Source organism: Chaetodon auriga, chromosome 10 (assembly GCF_051107435.1).
Source record: "Chaetodon auriga isolate fChaAug3 chromosome 10, fChaAug3.hap1, whole genome shotgun sequence".
Lineage (NCBI taxonomy): Eukaryota > Metazoa > Chordata > Actinopteri > Chaetodontiformes > Chaetodontidae > Chaetodon > Chaetodon auriga.
In genome coordinates this window covers 24,084,533-24,098,846 of record NC_135083.1, presented here as the reverse complement: position 1 = coordinate 24,098,846, position 14,314 = coordinate 24,084,533, and the positions used below count along the sequence as shown (strand labels likewise).

General features: G+C 38.4%; 1 protein-coding gene across 1 annotated transcript in view; it reads left to right on the top strand.

Moving 5' to 3' along the window:
- The window catches only part of ntsr1 (neurotensin receptor 1 (high affinity)), a 50,943-nt gene extending 37,024 nt beyond the window's left edge, over positions 1-13,919 (top strand). The window contains exons 3-4 of the mRNA XM_076739994.1: positions 1,332-1,416; positions 8,881-13,919. Of these exons, the coding sequence (XP_076596109.1) occupies positions 1,332-1,416; positions 8,881-9,136 (341 nt within the window). The 3' untranslated portion in view covers positions 9,137-13,919. The remainder of the gene's footprint in view (positions 1-1,331; positions 1,417-8,880) is intronic.
- Positions 13,920-14,314: the final 395 nt, after the last annotated feature.

Genomic DNA, 14,314 nt, shown 5'->3' with positions numbered 1-14,314 from the left:
AACAGATCTTTTCCTCAATGCTTTTTGTACATCTGTTGAAACACAGGTTAATTTCCCCTCTACTGCTTCTTTTGTTCTGTTTTTGATTTGGTATTGATTTTTTTTAATTAGGTTCTCTTTTAATGAGGAATGCTGCCACGCATATGAGCATCTGCTCAGGATGTAAGCAAATACAAACACAGATAAAAGATTAAAAACAGCATCTAAATTTTTTTGCTGTCGTTTTTTGACTGACACAATTTGTCCCAGCACTTCTTCTCAGAGCATCAGTCAAATCAAAACACAGACGTCATTCACAGTGCAAGAATCAGCTGAGCTCACTCTGTGGTGGGATCTATTCATTTATGCAAAGTCCTCAGTATTATACCTATTTAAAAGCTGTGTGTAAAACCAATGTGTTCTTAACCCAACCTGCATCAAAACTTACACCATGGCCACACAATGGGGGATTTAACCTTCTGCTATCCAAATCTCATCAACAGCTCTTATCAGTTTTTGTTGTGCAGTGCAGAAAAAGCTTGACTAGTGTTCTGCTTCTGCTGTTTTTACCTCATGATCCCATATCCTGACCCGTCACAGCTGTGTGACTGGACAGTAGTAGAACTGATGAACTAAAGCAAGGGACACCTCAAAAGTCCATGCAAAGAGAGCTTTTCAGATTTTTGTGAATAGATTTCTCATATTTTTTCACAGACATGCAAGACAGACTTTATTTACACCTGAATCTTGTCCAATTGCACGTTCAACCTCCCCTTTTAAATGACCCAGTGTGCTACTATGGGCTGTTTTTTTTTTTTTATTTTAAATCATACACCACCTTTATTCCAAAGGCTTCACTCTCTTCTTCTTGGCACTATCTACAACTTCACTCATATTCACGTGGTATGAGGCTTCAATGAAATACAATCACAAATAATTTCCCTGTTGATGTGATGTTGCAAGGTGTACACAAAGATTGTCACTGGGTTGTAGAGTATGATTGAATGGTTGAATGGTGGCACATAACCTCTAACAGTTTTCATCGAACAGTCAAGATGTCATTATTCTCTGTATTCTTGTGCCCTCTATACACACACACACACACACACACACACACACACACACATATATACTGTATATATACATGTTAAAACCTGATTCTTAAACATTCACATTATAATCTTCTGAACACTCTGCACAATTTGCAAGCCTTTTTTTTCTGTTTTTTTTTGTGTGTAATTGTGTGTGGGGGTGCGTGTGCATGTGTGTGTGTGTATTGCTCCTTATCAATCTGAGTATACTTTTAGCTTCTTCTTGGCTTCTGATGCTCTCTCTCTCTCCCTCGTGTTCAGGAGTGGTGGTCATAGCCTTTGTGGTCTGCTGGCTGCCCTATCACGCTCGCCGCCTCATGTTTTGCTACATCTCTGACTGGTCCAAGTGAGTAAAGACTAATTTGCACACGCTTTCACACATGCGCAAACCATTGTACACACACACACACACACACACACACACACACACACACACACACACACACACACACACACATACACACACACACACACACAAATATTGGCTATAGCCATCACTTAGAGAGTCATCAGTTAAGAGTAACTGACATAGAGAGGCAGGACAGATATATCATCCTGATTAGATTGCCTTCATTTGACATTCCCCTCTCTCTCTCTCTCTCTCTCTCTCTCTCTCTCTCTCTCCCTCTCTCTCTTTTCTCTCTCTGTCTAATGATTGGCCTTTCCAAATTATATATTGTTTTCCTAATTAAATCAAACAGACACCATTTCAGAAAATGGATGTTAGTTCCCAGTTGGTGAATGTGGGAATGGAATCATAGATGTAAAACACACCATCTGTTCAGTCAGTCGACTGCACAGAACACAAAGTCTGTGTGCCTCCTGACATAACAGAAATTGAACCAGAGTAAGTTTGTCAATTTCATTTCTAATTCCCTGTGCCACAGATTCATTACATATTCCATCCTGAAGGCAGTAATTTATTATGAGTCAACCTCTCATATTTCAATTTCAATTTTAACAGTGAAAATTCATTTTGATTATATTGCTGGTGTTTGTTTTGACCTTGTATTAATGAAAGATAAAGATTTATTTCATTTTCTACAGTAATAGTGATACATCTGTGCTCTCCAGGGAGCATGAGGGGATTTAAGACTTGAATTACAATAAATGTGTGGAGTGCTGAGGTTACAAGACTAACGTACCTCACTGTGAGTTTCAACAGTCTGGTCGTATGTCATACCACAACTGGACCCATGACAAAAATAGAACTAACCCTTGATATATCCCCTCCTTTGTACCAAGTGGGGCAAGCAGTATTGAGGTGTTAACATGAACAAAAAGTAACATAGAGTAGGAGTTAACTAGCTTGCTTGCTAAATTCTGCTTTCCGAGTGTAATACAAACCGAGGATTGTGGTGGCACCCTCCAGATGTTGAAGATGCCTCTTCAACATTCACGGGACATGGCCTATGAGGGTTTTCTGAAAGGAAAAAACATTTAATATCAACATTCAAAGGATATACAATATGAGAAATCATGAGCATATTATGGGGAACTGGATACTGTGCTCAAAGACGGCTCCCCATTCATTCGTATGAAAGTCGCTCAGTCCAAAAAAGCCTCTGCAGGCATCCACATGCTTTTCATCTGATTTACATGCAAAACAACAGAACTTGTGTATTGAGTGAGTACTGCCAAAATGTTAAGTGACCTACACTCAATAATAAGCCTGAATGCATCCTGTGTAAATGGAGGACTGAAGCTGCTGCTGCTGCTGTTCCGCTAATGTGCTGCCAATGCTGCACCTTTTGTGAAGCCACACAACACATAAGAAAACCAATAAGCACCTTTTGCCTTTTGCGCTTGACAAGCAATTTTCATTCCAGTCAATGGGCACCGTCTTTGAAGTCTGGTATCCAGTTCTTATAATACTTCTACAGTTGAGAGTGTCACCAAATGTCAGTGAATCTCTACAAATGCATCAACCAGAGGCCTGAGGCTCAGAGGCTGTTATCACAAATATGTCCATGATAAGTATTTTACCCTGTTTCAAAAAATGGAACAATATCCACAATATCTGTAGTATCATTAGGCATTATAGAGAATTCAAATATCAATTTGACTTTGTCGTATAAGAAAACTCATCAAAGAAAAATAAGCAATAGCTGTTTCACAACATTGAAATTAAAAATGATTGGAAACACAAGCTGTTATTTGATGTTTTAGGCATGTGTGAATGAACAGAAGTGACAGAGTGGCTGTCATGTATGTGTGTATATATGTATGTATGTATGTATGTATGTATATGTGTATTTATTGTAATCAGTAAAAGCATCTCAGATAAGTGTCAGTTTTCTTATTTCGAGGATTTCCTCTGCTCCTCTCCATCGTTGCCTGAGGAAGAGCTTAAAAGATATTGCTTATCTGCCTGCTGTACATCAAAGCTTTGTCTGGCTTGAGTTTTTATGTGATTATGTGTGTTTGCACACAGCTAAACATATACAGTTTTCTATTTGTATAAGGAAGGGTAAAGCAACCCTTTTTTTTCTTGTAAACTGCAGTGTGATACACCTTGTCATCTTTTGAGTTTCAATTTCTGATTTACCTGGAAGGCAACAAAACTGTAACGGTACTCAAATTACTCACAATTAGTTATTACTTATTAACAAGAGATTTCAGTGGTTATTATATCACATCACTAAGCTGCTTGCCGTCCAACAGTGGTTGTAAAAATGTGAGCAGCTGTTACAATAAATGGATTATGTTAATACCGTACTGGTGTGTTGATGTGTGTTTTCGGCATCATGCCTGCAGTGAAGGCATTATTGAGAAGCAGGCACTGTTATTATTGTCTCATAGTCTTTTAGCTACAGGCACCCAATAGGCCACAGGTTACGGCATCAGCAATATGAACGGACAGCGTTATTCAGCTTTGATACATTTCAGCTGTAGGAGAGTGTAATTTTAGAAATAATGTTCTTCTCTGAGCCAAAAGGCAGCAATAACATAAGGTCACTCACTCAAAGTCAGCTGGAAAGGATGCTAGACAATTCAATTTCTTTAATGTCTTCTGCTTGTATGTCCTTAACTATAAATTTTCTTGGACACACAGAGACAGAGGACAGACAGTGAAGGAGTGGAAGGGGTGTGTTATTAAAATAGAATCCTTTTGGCCTCTTCTTATTTTGTGTCCAGCATGAACAAAGCTTTCGAGCAAGGCGTGGACAGTCCTCGATTACGGCTTCAGAAGCACATTGACCATACACTATTCAACCATAGACTAAGTTTAAACCCAGCCTTGTTTTCAACAATGACGCTGATGACACCAGATACTAAGTATACACCTTTCAAGCAATTTCCTCAATCATTGGGTGTGTTTATATTTTAGGTTTATGTTAAATATTGTTTTGGCTCATAATCACTGCAAAAGTACATAAATTATGCATTTAAGTAATGAATTTAATAAACAGAATTGAAAGGAAGAACTAAAAAATGCCTTCAGCTAAACACTCCCCTTTGTTGCTTATCATCAAATGACCAGAGAGGTTCAGAGAATTAAATATACCAAATAATGCTACACAACTTCCAGGACATAAAAACAGGTTCTCCATCTTCATATCCTCGTCCATGTAGCCTGAATTCACTTTCTTTTTTCTTGAACTATGATAAGAGATGCCAACATATATATTTATGTGCATAAAACATGATTTATTAAAATAGAATCTTTCTGTTCCAACAGAAAAATGTTAAAAGTCATGGAGCAGTACTCATCAATATGTAGTGAATACTTTCTCAGTCGGGGGAGTTTTCTAGCTCTCAGGACGGCCACAGTGAACACAGTGAGGTGCAATTATCTGCCATCACTGGAGAGCAGTGAAAGAGGGGTGCTTCTCTATTCTGTTCCTCAACACAAAAACCTGTAACTCCATCATAACATCATCATGTGCTTCATTAATGGCAGTTAACTGACAACTTGTTAATCATTTCCATCCTTAGTGGACACAGACTGGTCCTGTATTCTGTCACTTTGCGTATGTATAGAATGGCCCCTGACAGTAAATATCTTTGTATAATGACAATGACAGACACCGGGCTCCTCTTTCTTAAATCAGTGGTGCAATGTGCAAATAACAGAAAGAATTGATTGATTTTGTGTCATACAAAAAAAAATTGTAAGACACATGGTTATGTTGTTGTTTTACTATTTGTGTTTAAATGTGCTTACATGCTTTTGAATGTTTTCTTTTGTTTTTTATATGCCATCAACCTGCCAGGGACTGCAAATGATGGACTAACTTTGATCCCCAACATTAATTAACATCCTCTTAAATAAAATAGGATAAATATAAATGGGCTTCACAGGAACCTCTGTGCATGTTGACTGAATTTTGTTGTTTCATGCCAAGAAGCACCCCGTGGAGATGGATGTGGGTTGGGATAAGATGACTTTGGTCAGTACTGTAGGAGCTGGAAGCTGTCACGGCCACTCAAATATTTTGCTTTTCTTTCCAGGTAATAGCAGTCCTCTTTGATAAATTCATGACAGCCAGATAGGTCCTGCATGGTTCTGCCACAATAGGAAGTTGAATAATGTATATGAAACACAATATCAACACATTTGACAATGCTGCACCTGTGGTGCATAGTTTTCCTGATGTCTTCTGTTATTACAATGAAAACTGTCAGGTGCTTGAGGGATTCCTATCAAAGTCAAAATTGTAGTGGAGAAAGGGCCAGCTCATGGCTCATGTGTCATCCTCCATTACTTGAGTATATATAATGAAAAGGTCATGTTCAAAACTATCCCTGTTGTCCATTTCAATCCTATCGCCATTCATCTTTAATGGTGTCTCTGTATGCAGACAGACACACACATAATTGACTTTCTGCACACTTCAGTGACCCTTGTCCATTGCAAGATTGGAACAGATCAATACAGTACACCAGACTACAGTTCACCCGGGAGTAGCCACACTATGTGACATGTTGATGTGTTTTGACTTATAACCTTTAAGGTTGCCTATATTGTCAGTTGCATGTGTGTGTAGTTGTGTTATCTTTTCATCTTGTTTCTGTGTTGCATACCCACCTATTGAGTAAACATTTATCTGTGCTTTGCCTGTGCGCTCAAAGAAATACAATATTGTGTGATCTCATGAGAGATGTCTTGGTGGTTAAATTATCCATAAAGAGATGACAACATAACCACCAAGTTCACAAATATGTTCCCTGGGAAATCATTTGCTTTGGTGCTTCATCAATGCAAATGAAAACATTTTTTTTTTTTTTGCTAAGAAATACATTTATGTCGTAAAGGATAAAGTTAATGTTTTGGTTTTTTTTTTTCCAGCTTGTTTTCTACAGTGATAACGCCCTGTGCATTAATGTTCTTCAAAGGATGTGGATTTTTGTGGGTCTGACTGACGATTTCAGCACTGTAATTTGATTTCTTTGCTGCAATATCTGTGAGAGCAGGCACTAAAATAGTTTATAATATCACTGCTTTTCCAACGGCTACACAGGCAGTCAACCAGCTAGGGGCTATGTCATTAGTGTACGCGTAGTCCCATGTAGCTCTACCTGTGTTACTGTGTGACAAATTGTTAGTTGCCGAGGTTACAAGATTGCCTGACCCTGGACAATTGCCATCACCAAAACTAGACCTATTTATCAGCACTGTGTGTGCAGGAGCATTAGTCAAGTTTCCATCCAAATGTAGCACACATTTTCTGAAAATCTGAAAAAGAAAATGCAAATGGATGTACATTATCATCCACTGTTATCTGATTACAGTTGGCGGCTATTTGACCAATCGAGTATCACTGAAGTATTGAAGGAGAGGGCCAACAAAATGATGTAACTAAAAGAGCGCCAGTCAAATCTCAAATATGGCAAACTGGGTGGAAAAAATAATTATATATGTTATGTATGTCAGTCCACACACATCTGATGTTTTTGTCTTCTGCCATTTGTTGTCTGTCTAAAATCTGTTTAGTTTTTGTGGAATGCCTCGTATTTCCATATGTTGAAATAACATGAAGAAAAACTAGCATTTAATGTGAATTAGTTCTAACATTTGAAAAACATGCCAACTTCACAGCATCATGGGTCCTGCCACATGTTGAAAGGGACAGACATGACCATTGTGAAAATGCACTAAAATTTCGAAATAAATTCAAAATGGCTGACATCATTTTGGGTTTAGGTGATGGTACCAAATCTCTTTGGATGTTACATGTGCCAACCACAAGGCATACAACTAGGGTAAATGTACAGTCGGGGCTACTTCATTGAAATTTTTGTAGGGGGTGCATTTTTGCCACACCCAATCCTGAGACCTATATTAGATATCAGTTTTCACCGCTTCTGATGCTTGGGCCAGATTATGTGAGTTTTTGAGCATCCCTAGACCCTCTACAACAACTTCCTGTTTCATGGCAATATATCCAAATTTGAATGTCAATCAGCTGCTGAGATGGGAAACACCCACTCTGAGGCTTAAAACATAGATGATGTTTCCACAAATGTGTCAAGTCTCTTGAAAAATGGAAAAATGTAACAGCTGCAGACTTTAAGCATGTACATTGTATTCCTTTACATTGTGTTTTACCACTTCAGTATCACCATTACACTAACTTGATTGTTGTCTTATGCACTCATATGTTGTAGTATCTTTCCTCTTCCTCTTATCATCCTCATCCACTTGTTTCCTCCCTTACTATCTCTGTATTCCTCCAATCTCCTGCCCCATCTTTTGTATTCTTATTCTTTATATATATTATAACCCTCCTCTCCTGCTGTGTAGCTTAATTTTATTCCCGCTCCTGTCCAACAGAAACCAGAGGCCCAGAGTCAGATGATTCAGTTAAACACATAGGTTTAAACCTCATTTGTGTGAAGCAGAGTGTAAAAAAATGCATATAGTAATGATATGATAAAAATTCATTTAAAAAAAAAAAATAATTTATAGTATCACATTTCAATTCCTTATTGACCTGAAAATAAAATGAAAATGCTCCATTTTCTAAAGGATTTAAGCTCAACTGCAGTAGACCCGTCTTTATGGTTGTCCATAAATCCAATTTTATGTGCCTTGAACAGCTGAAGATAAGATCTGTACCGCACTGACTTCAAAAGTCATTCTTACTATCCAGTATGTGTCTATTTAATTCCAGCATAGAAAATGTTTCTTCCTCTTTCTGTAGGTTTGGCAGTTTTAATCAGGCCAGAGAGAGGTGGAAAGCCCACTCTAAAAACTTGGAAACTCTTCTTCCTTAATAGCTGATCTGCTCATGAAGTGGGAAGCATTTCTTGGGATAGTGTAACACATGCTGAACAGCCATTAATCGGCCCACCAGGCATCACTCTCTCTGATTTGCTGAACAACAGTTTAGCCTGTCGATAATCAACACAAGAGTTCTATTAGTATCTGTCCAGCAAGCTATGAGTAGGAACTGTTGTTGAGGAGCTAACGGCTAACATGGCGAGCCAGCTGGGAACATGCTTGCACTACAAACTGACAATAGCTCCCTAAGCAAGCTAGTTGGCTTGGTTGGTAATGTCACACACTTTATTTAAGAAAGGTATTCAAACCACTGATTTCAATGCAGTGACTGTTCCCTTTTTTGTTTGTTTGTTTGTTTGTTTGGTTGGTTGGTTGTTGTTGTTTTTTTTACAATAAACAGAATTTTCTACATATTTTTAATTTCTTACGTTTAATTGCATTGGGACAAAATGGATATGAATATTCTCTCTTGAGTCCAAAGGATTTCAAATAGTCATGCAGTGATACCACATTTTTATCTTCAGCAAATATGTTTAATGTGCCACACGTAACAATGGCTCTCTGTCTTCTTTTCTCTCACAGTGACTTGTATGACTTCTATCACTATTTCTACATGCTGACCAACGTCCTGTTCTACGTTAGCTCGGCCATCAATCCAATCCTCTACAACTTGGTGTCAGCCACCTACCGCCAGATCTTCTTTTCCAGGCTACGCTATTTCTGCATGCCCTGCCGACACAAACCCAGGAGGCACCTCCACCCCCTGACCCGCCACTCCATCAGCATCTCGAGTAACCACACCCTCTCAACCAACATCATCAAAGAGACGGCTTACTGATTGAGCACTTTCTCCTATTAGAAACCCAGTCGCTGCAGTGATTACTGGTCCAACTTCATCAAGGAAATTGTGCCACTGGTTTGGGGACTGTTGGCACAGGCTGATCTAGTACTGGGGTCACCATCATTGTCATGTGTCCACTCTGAGACCACTGTGATTTGATTTAATTTCAGATCCACATTTTATTATCTTATTGTGTGCTCTGTCTTCATTTAGAATGACAGGAGTTTGTGAAATCAAAACACAAAATGTGACAATGGAGGAATGAAAGAAGGAAGGGATGGAGGCTTGTGCTGACTGGCAGTTGGATCATAATTTGTTGATACTTCAATACTCCAGTGATTTTAACTAGCTTAGTATCAGAACTAAGATGTCATGAAAATAATCTCTAGAATCTGTGCCCCACTGCGTTAAGCCCTGTTAATCAGCACTAATGATGGGTGAATTACAAATCCTTATAAATACTTAATTAAAGGATGTATAATTCACCATGCCATTCAAGGATCCAAGGATTCCAAGGATCTGACAGTTCTCTGTTCTCCATGCGCCTGCTCACCAAAACTTTGATCTGTGCTCCATAAGAGCAGTAAATATTATGGATAAGACATTAAACCAAACACAATGCTGTGATACTGTTACACCAAGCACTGACACATGCACTTTTAAAAGGGAGCTGTTGTTTGAACAGAGGAGGCTATTAAGTAGGTTTTTATGTTTAATTTTTTTTTTTATAACATTCACACTCTTTATATATGTTTATTCACGTAGCTTAAACTATATTGCTTGCAGAAAGCTTCAAGGTTCAGTTCTTTCAAAGCTCCATCAAAGGCTGAGCCATGCTCAAGATGATTGTTCAAAATATCTGTTTTGACAGGCAGTGAGGTGAAAATAGCTGAATAGGTGCTGTGTGACTGTTGTTACCTGGGTGCAAACAGACACTCCAATAAGTTTTTTAACTAAAAGAAATAAATATACTGCTACTTCTACTACAACTGCTGAAAATGTTGTAGGGTAAGTAGGGTAATGAAAACAGCACAAATGTGTTTATTCACCCATAAACAGTTCACAATAATCAAATTCAGATAACAAGTAACTTTTTTAATTACTCTCAGAAATCTAAAATGTACTTAAGATGGTCGACTGCATATTTAATTGGGAGGTCAGCGCTTTAAAGTAAAGTGTTAAATACTGAAAAGCAGATAGTACAAGTCTATTTAGATTATTTAGATACATGAAACTCTCAGGCTGTTGCACAAAGCCTACTGGTATATCACCAAGTCATAAGACAGACTAGCTTGTCTTACATGAATAGAATAAACAGCTAATAACATGATATCACTTCAAAATAACCATATGTTTCGTTTTGGCTTATTAAATGCTTATGTATGCTTACACATTCTTTGCCAAGAAAACAGGCCCATGTTCTGGTGCAAAGCCTAACAAAATACATTCCCAAAACATAACTTGATCAAACAATTGGAAAAAGCCCAATATGAGGTAGCTTGTCTTACACAAATACAAAAAAAGCACCCAACATCACTTCAAAATAATGTGTATTTAGCTTAGACTTATTAGATCCTTGACAACATTACCTGCTCCACTGAAAATGCACTCAGAAACCGTACTGGTTGCCATTTTGCAAGTAAGGGGAATTGCCTTTAATTCACCTGCCACATTTCAAGAATGCGGGAATCTCCATCAGTTACCTCTTCTTAAACATAATTTGCCATCTCAGCATGTGCTCACTGCATTGCTGGAGCAATGAGGCTTGATTCTGCCAAGTGTTTTAGCTTTTTTGGTTGGCTGATTGGTTCATCATCATCCATCCTGACACTTACAGGTGGTTTGGTGTCTTTGCAGAAGGCTGCTATCTCATCCTCAAGCTGTCAACTGTGTGGTCCAGGTTGGCAGCATGTATGTGATTGGCCTTTTTCCACAGGTCAAGGAGGGTGGTTGTACGTATAAAGTGAAGGGTGACGATTAAAGTTGAGCTGCTCCAAGATTCTGTGTTTGATTTCTGCCATCATCTTCACATCAGTTTCTTTTTCCTTGAGCTCATCGTTCATAAGGTGCAGCAGAGGCAATAGGGACGATATGGTCACATCACACTCACTTGACATAATATCTGTAAATCCCACAACAGACTGTAACTCTGACCGCCACCAGTACAACAACACCCTGCCAGGTTAAGGTTGGTAGTTGGTGCTGACTCCTGTCATCAGCAAAAACCCTTCATTTTGCAGGTAGCTGTTCTAGGATCCTTGCTGTCTTTCCATACTGGCAGCCCCAGCCCATTACCTAATGCTATTAAAAAACTGAGTAACTAAAATATACAGTGTATGAGCATTTATGAGTTGGACATTTTCTAGGCGAATGTCCTCCGATTAAAAGGGATGGTCAATGAGCAAAGAAAATGTTTTTTTCTTTGTATTTTTTTACAGGATGTTATCACTATCTTGTGGTAAACTTAGCTGGTCTTGAACTTTTCAGAGTTGTTTTCAGAGTTCTGTATGAAAAGGCTGCATTGACAGAGCGACAAAAACTGAAAGCCTGGTCAGTTTTAATTCTTTCTTAGTTCAATACATTGTTGATTGCCATATTCCAATTGTGGCCAAAGCAGTTGAGTCCCAGGCACTTCAGGTCTTGAACAGCTCCAACAATGTTGGCTCTGTTGTCTGTCATGATACACATTGTTTTTTCTCTTCTATTCCCCATGCCTATTGTCCCTCTTGGAACTCTCCAGCAAGGACCTCGGTGTAACTCCCCGGGATGAAAGTAGTACTGAGGCATTTGGATTTTACTGTCCAATCATTAGAAACACAGTTAGCTGTTATGGACATATAGGAGATATTAGTGCTGGACCATAGTAGTCAGAGCAATGAAGTGGTTCTCTGTGATGTTACTGGAAATGTACTCTCTCAGATTGTTGTAAAGATTAGGGATAGTTGTGTGTGGGAAGTATTTTTTGCCAGGCAACTTGTAATGTCCGTCCAATGTAAGCAGCATTTCTTTGAAAATTTAGTTCTGAACTGTGTGAAATGGGAGTGTTTGTAGACAAATACAGGCTGGGAGAGAAAAACAAGTGTAGATAAACTCCCGCGGCCTGTTATTTAACTACTACAACAAAGCAAAAAGTACATTTCCATCGCTTTGAATAAATTAAATTTAATGTCTCAGTCTTTGTAGTTTTTACAGGCTTTAATTTGAAATGGATACAAGAAGTGTCGGTTTTATGTTCATGTCATTATGCGGTAACAAAAATTTAACAGGGCAGGGGAGCAGTGGTAGTGACAGAGTGGGCAACAGCAAGGATGAGTATAGCGGAGCCCTCTTAAGCACTTCTTAAGTCTTAAGCAAGTTGACAGTGTTTGTGTAATTTATCTCACTGCCAGAAGGGGGAGACAAAAGTTCTGCGCTGCAGGTTTAATTCATGAGACGCTATACACTGATTTAAGTTTGTTAGAAATGGAAATCAATGTATGTCATTGTAAAAAGCTGTAGTAATGATATGGTACCAGGTTCACAGCAGCCGGATCATTCAGCGTTGTATTGTTTATGTTGCTGAAGTCCTACGTTTTAATTTTTATCTTGCACCCTTTTTTATGTTTGTCAGGTTAAACACCAAAGTTTGAGTAGATGTACCATGAATGAGTACAGTCAATTTAGCAATCTTTATCTCAAAAGAGTCTGCAGTAATGCTAGTGTCTCTGTGAGGCTGTACTTGGGCACACTGGTGGTTTGAGCGAAATGCAACAATTACAATAATGCTAGTGCTAAGTAGACAACGTTTAATATGGTTGCAATCTTAATTTGGACTAATGGAAATGTCATTAGATAAACCAAAATACTGGACAAATTAAAAATTTGACCTGATGATGGCGCTACAGAAAAAATGAAGGGATTACCAAAGTGATTGTAATTCATCCTGAGAGGAACATGACTATACCAAATTTCATGAAAATCAACGTGAATGTGAACCTTGTGGTCACACTAGATGGAGAAGTAAGCGAGTCACCAAACTCATTAGGATGCATCATCAGGATATCATGGATATCTGTGTACATATTGTGCCAATCCATGTAGCAGTTGCTGTGATATTTCACTGGATAAGTGATAACTTTGACCGACTGGTGGCATGAGAAGATGCAAGTCATTAGGACTCATACATTGCCATCTAATGTGCCTCAGCACTATTGTACTGTAAAAATAGGCCAATTTAACTCTGCTAGCACCTTCTCCATGCATATCACAGCAGTAAATTATGCCCCCCAAAAAAGCCCAAACTCTGTGTATTGTTTTTATTGACTAATTATTTTTAATATAGTGTGCTTACTTATTACTGGTGATAGTTAGTAGCTATGCTTCGTATTGGTTGATATATCTCTGTGTTCTTGTACAGTATCTGTGTAGTTGTTAAATATGTGGAAGTTTTAGTCACTCCATTAGAATTTAATCCAGCCAAACATCTGACTGCCTCACTTACAGATCCACCAGACAGCCACACTGAATGAAATACCTTGAAAAAACATTGTATATCCCTTTAATGTTGCAAACTGCACATACAATTAGAAACCTATTTTCTGTACTCTTCTGTACAGACCTGTACATGGATATTATAATCTGAATGTGTTTCAGCCCAATTTCATTGTATTTAAGTCAAATGAATATTTTATTTTAAGAGATGATTAAGATTAGCCATGTTTAAATGTATATCACGTGTTTCTCTAATAGAATGGTGTTTCATTTCATCACAAAAGCAAATAATAAAAGAATGAAGATATATAACACCCTTATGTGCTGACTTTGTTTATTACTGCCACACAGGCTCTGTCACAGGCAAGGTAGGCAAGGATATACGAATAATGAGAAGTGTACACATACACACACACACACACACACACACACACACGCACACACACACACACACACCACTTAACAGAATGGTGTTTGACCTTTTCTAAAATACACTCCTGACAATTAACAGGCCAGGGCTTGAAAAAGGAAATGTCACTCACAAAGCATGTGCATGTTGGTCCAGAAGGCTGATGCTTTGTCAAACAAGCCATATGTCTGACTTAATATGCTAACTGGAAAAATCATGGCACATCACTATCTCATCCTCTGTGTAGCAGGGAATCAAACCCCACCACAGAGCATACAGTAAACATCCAACTGGCT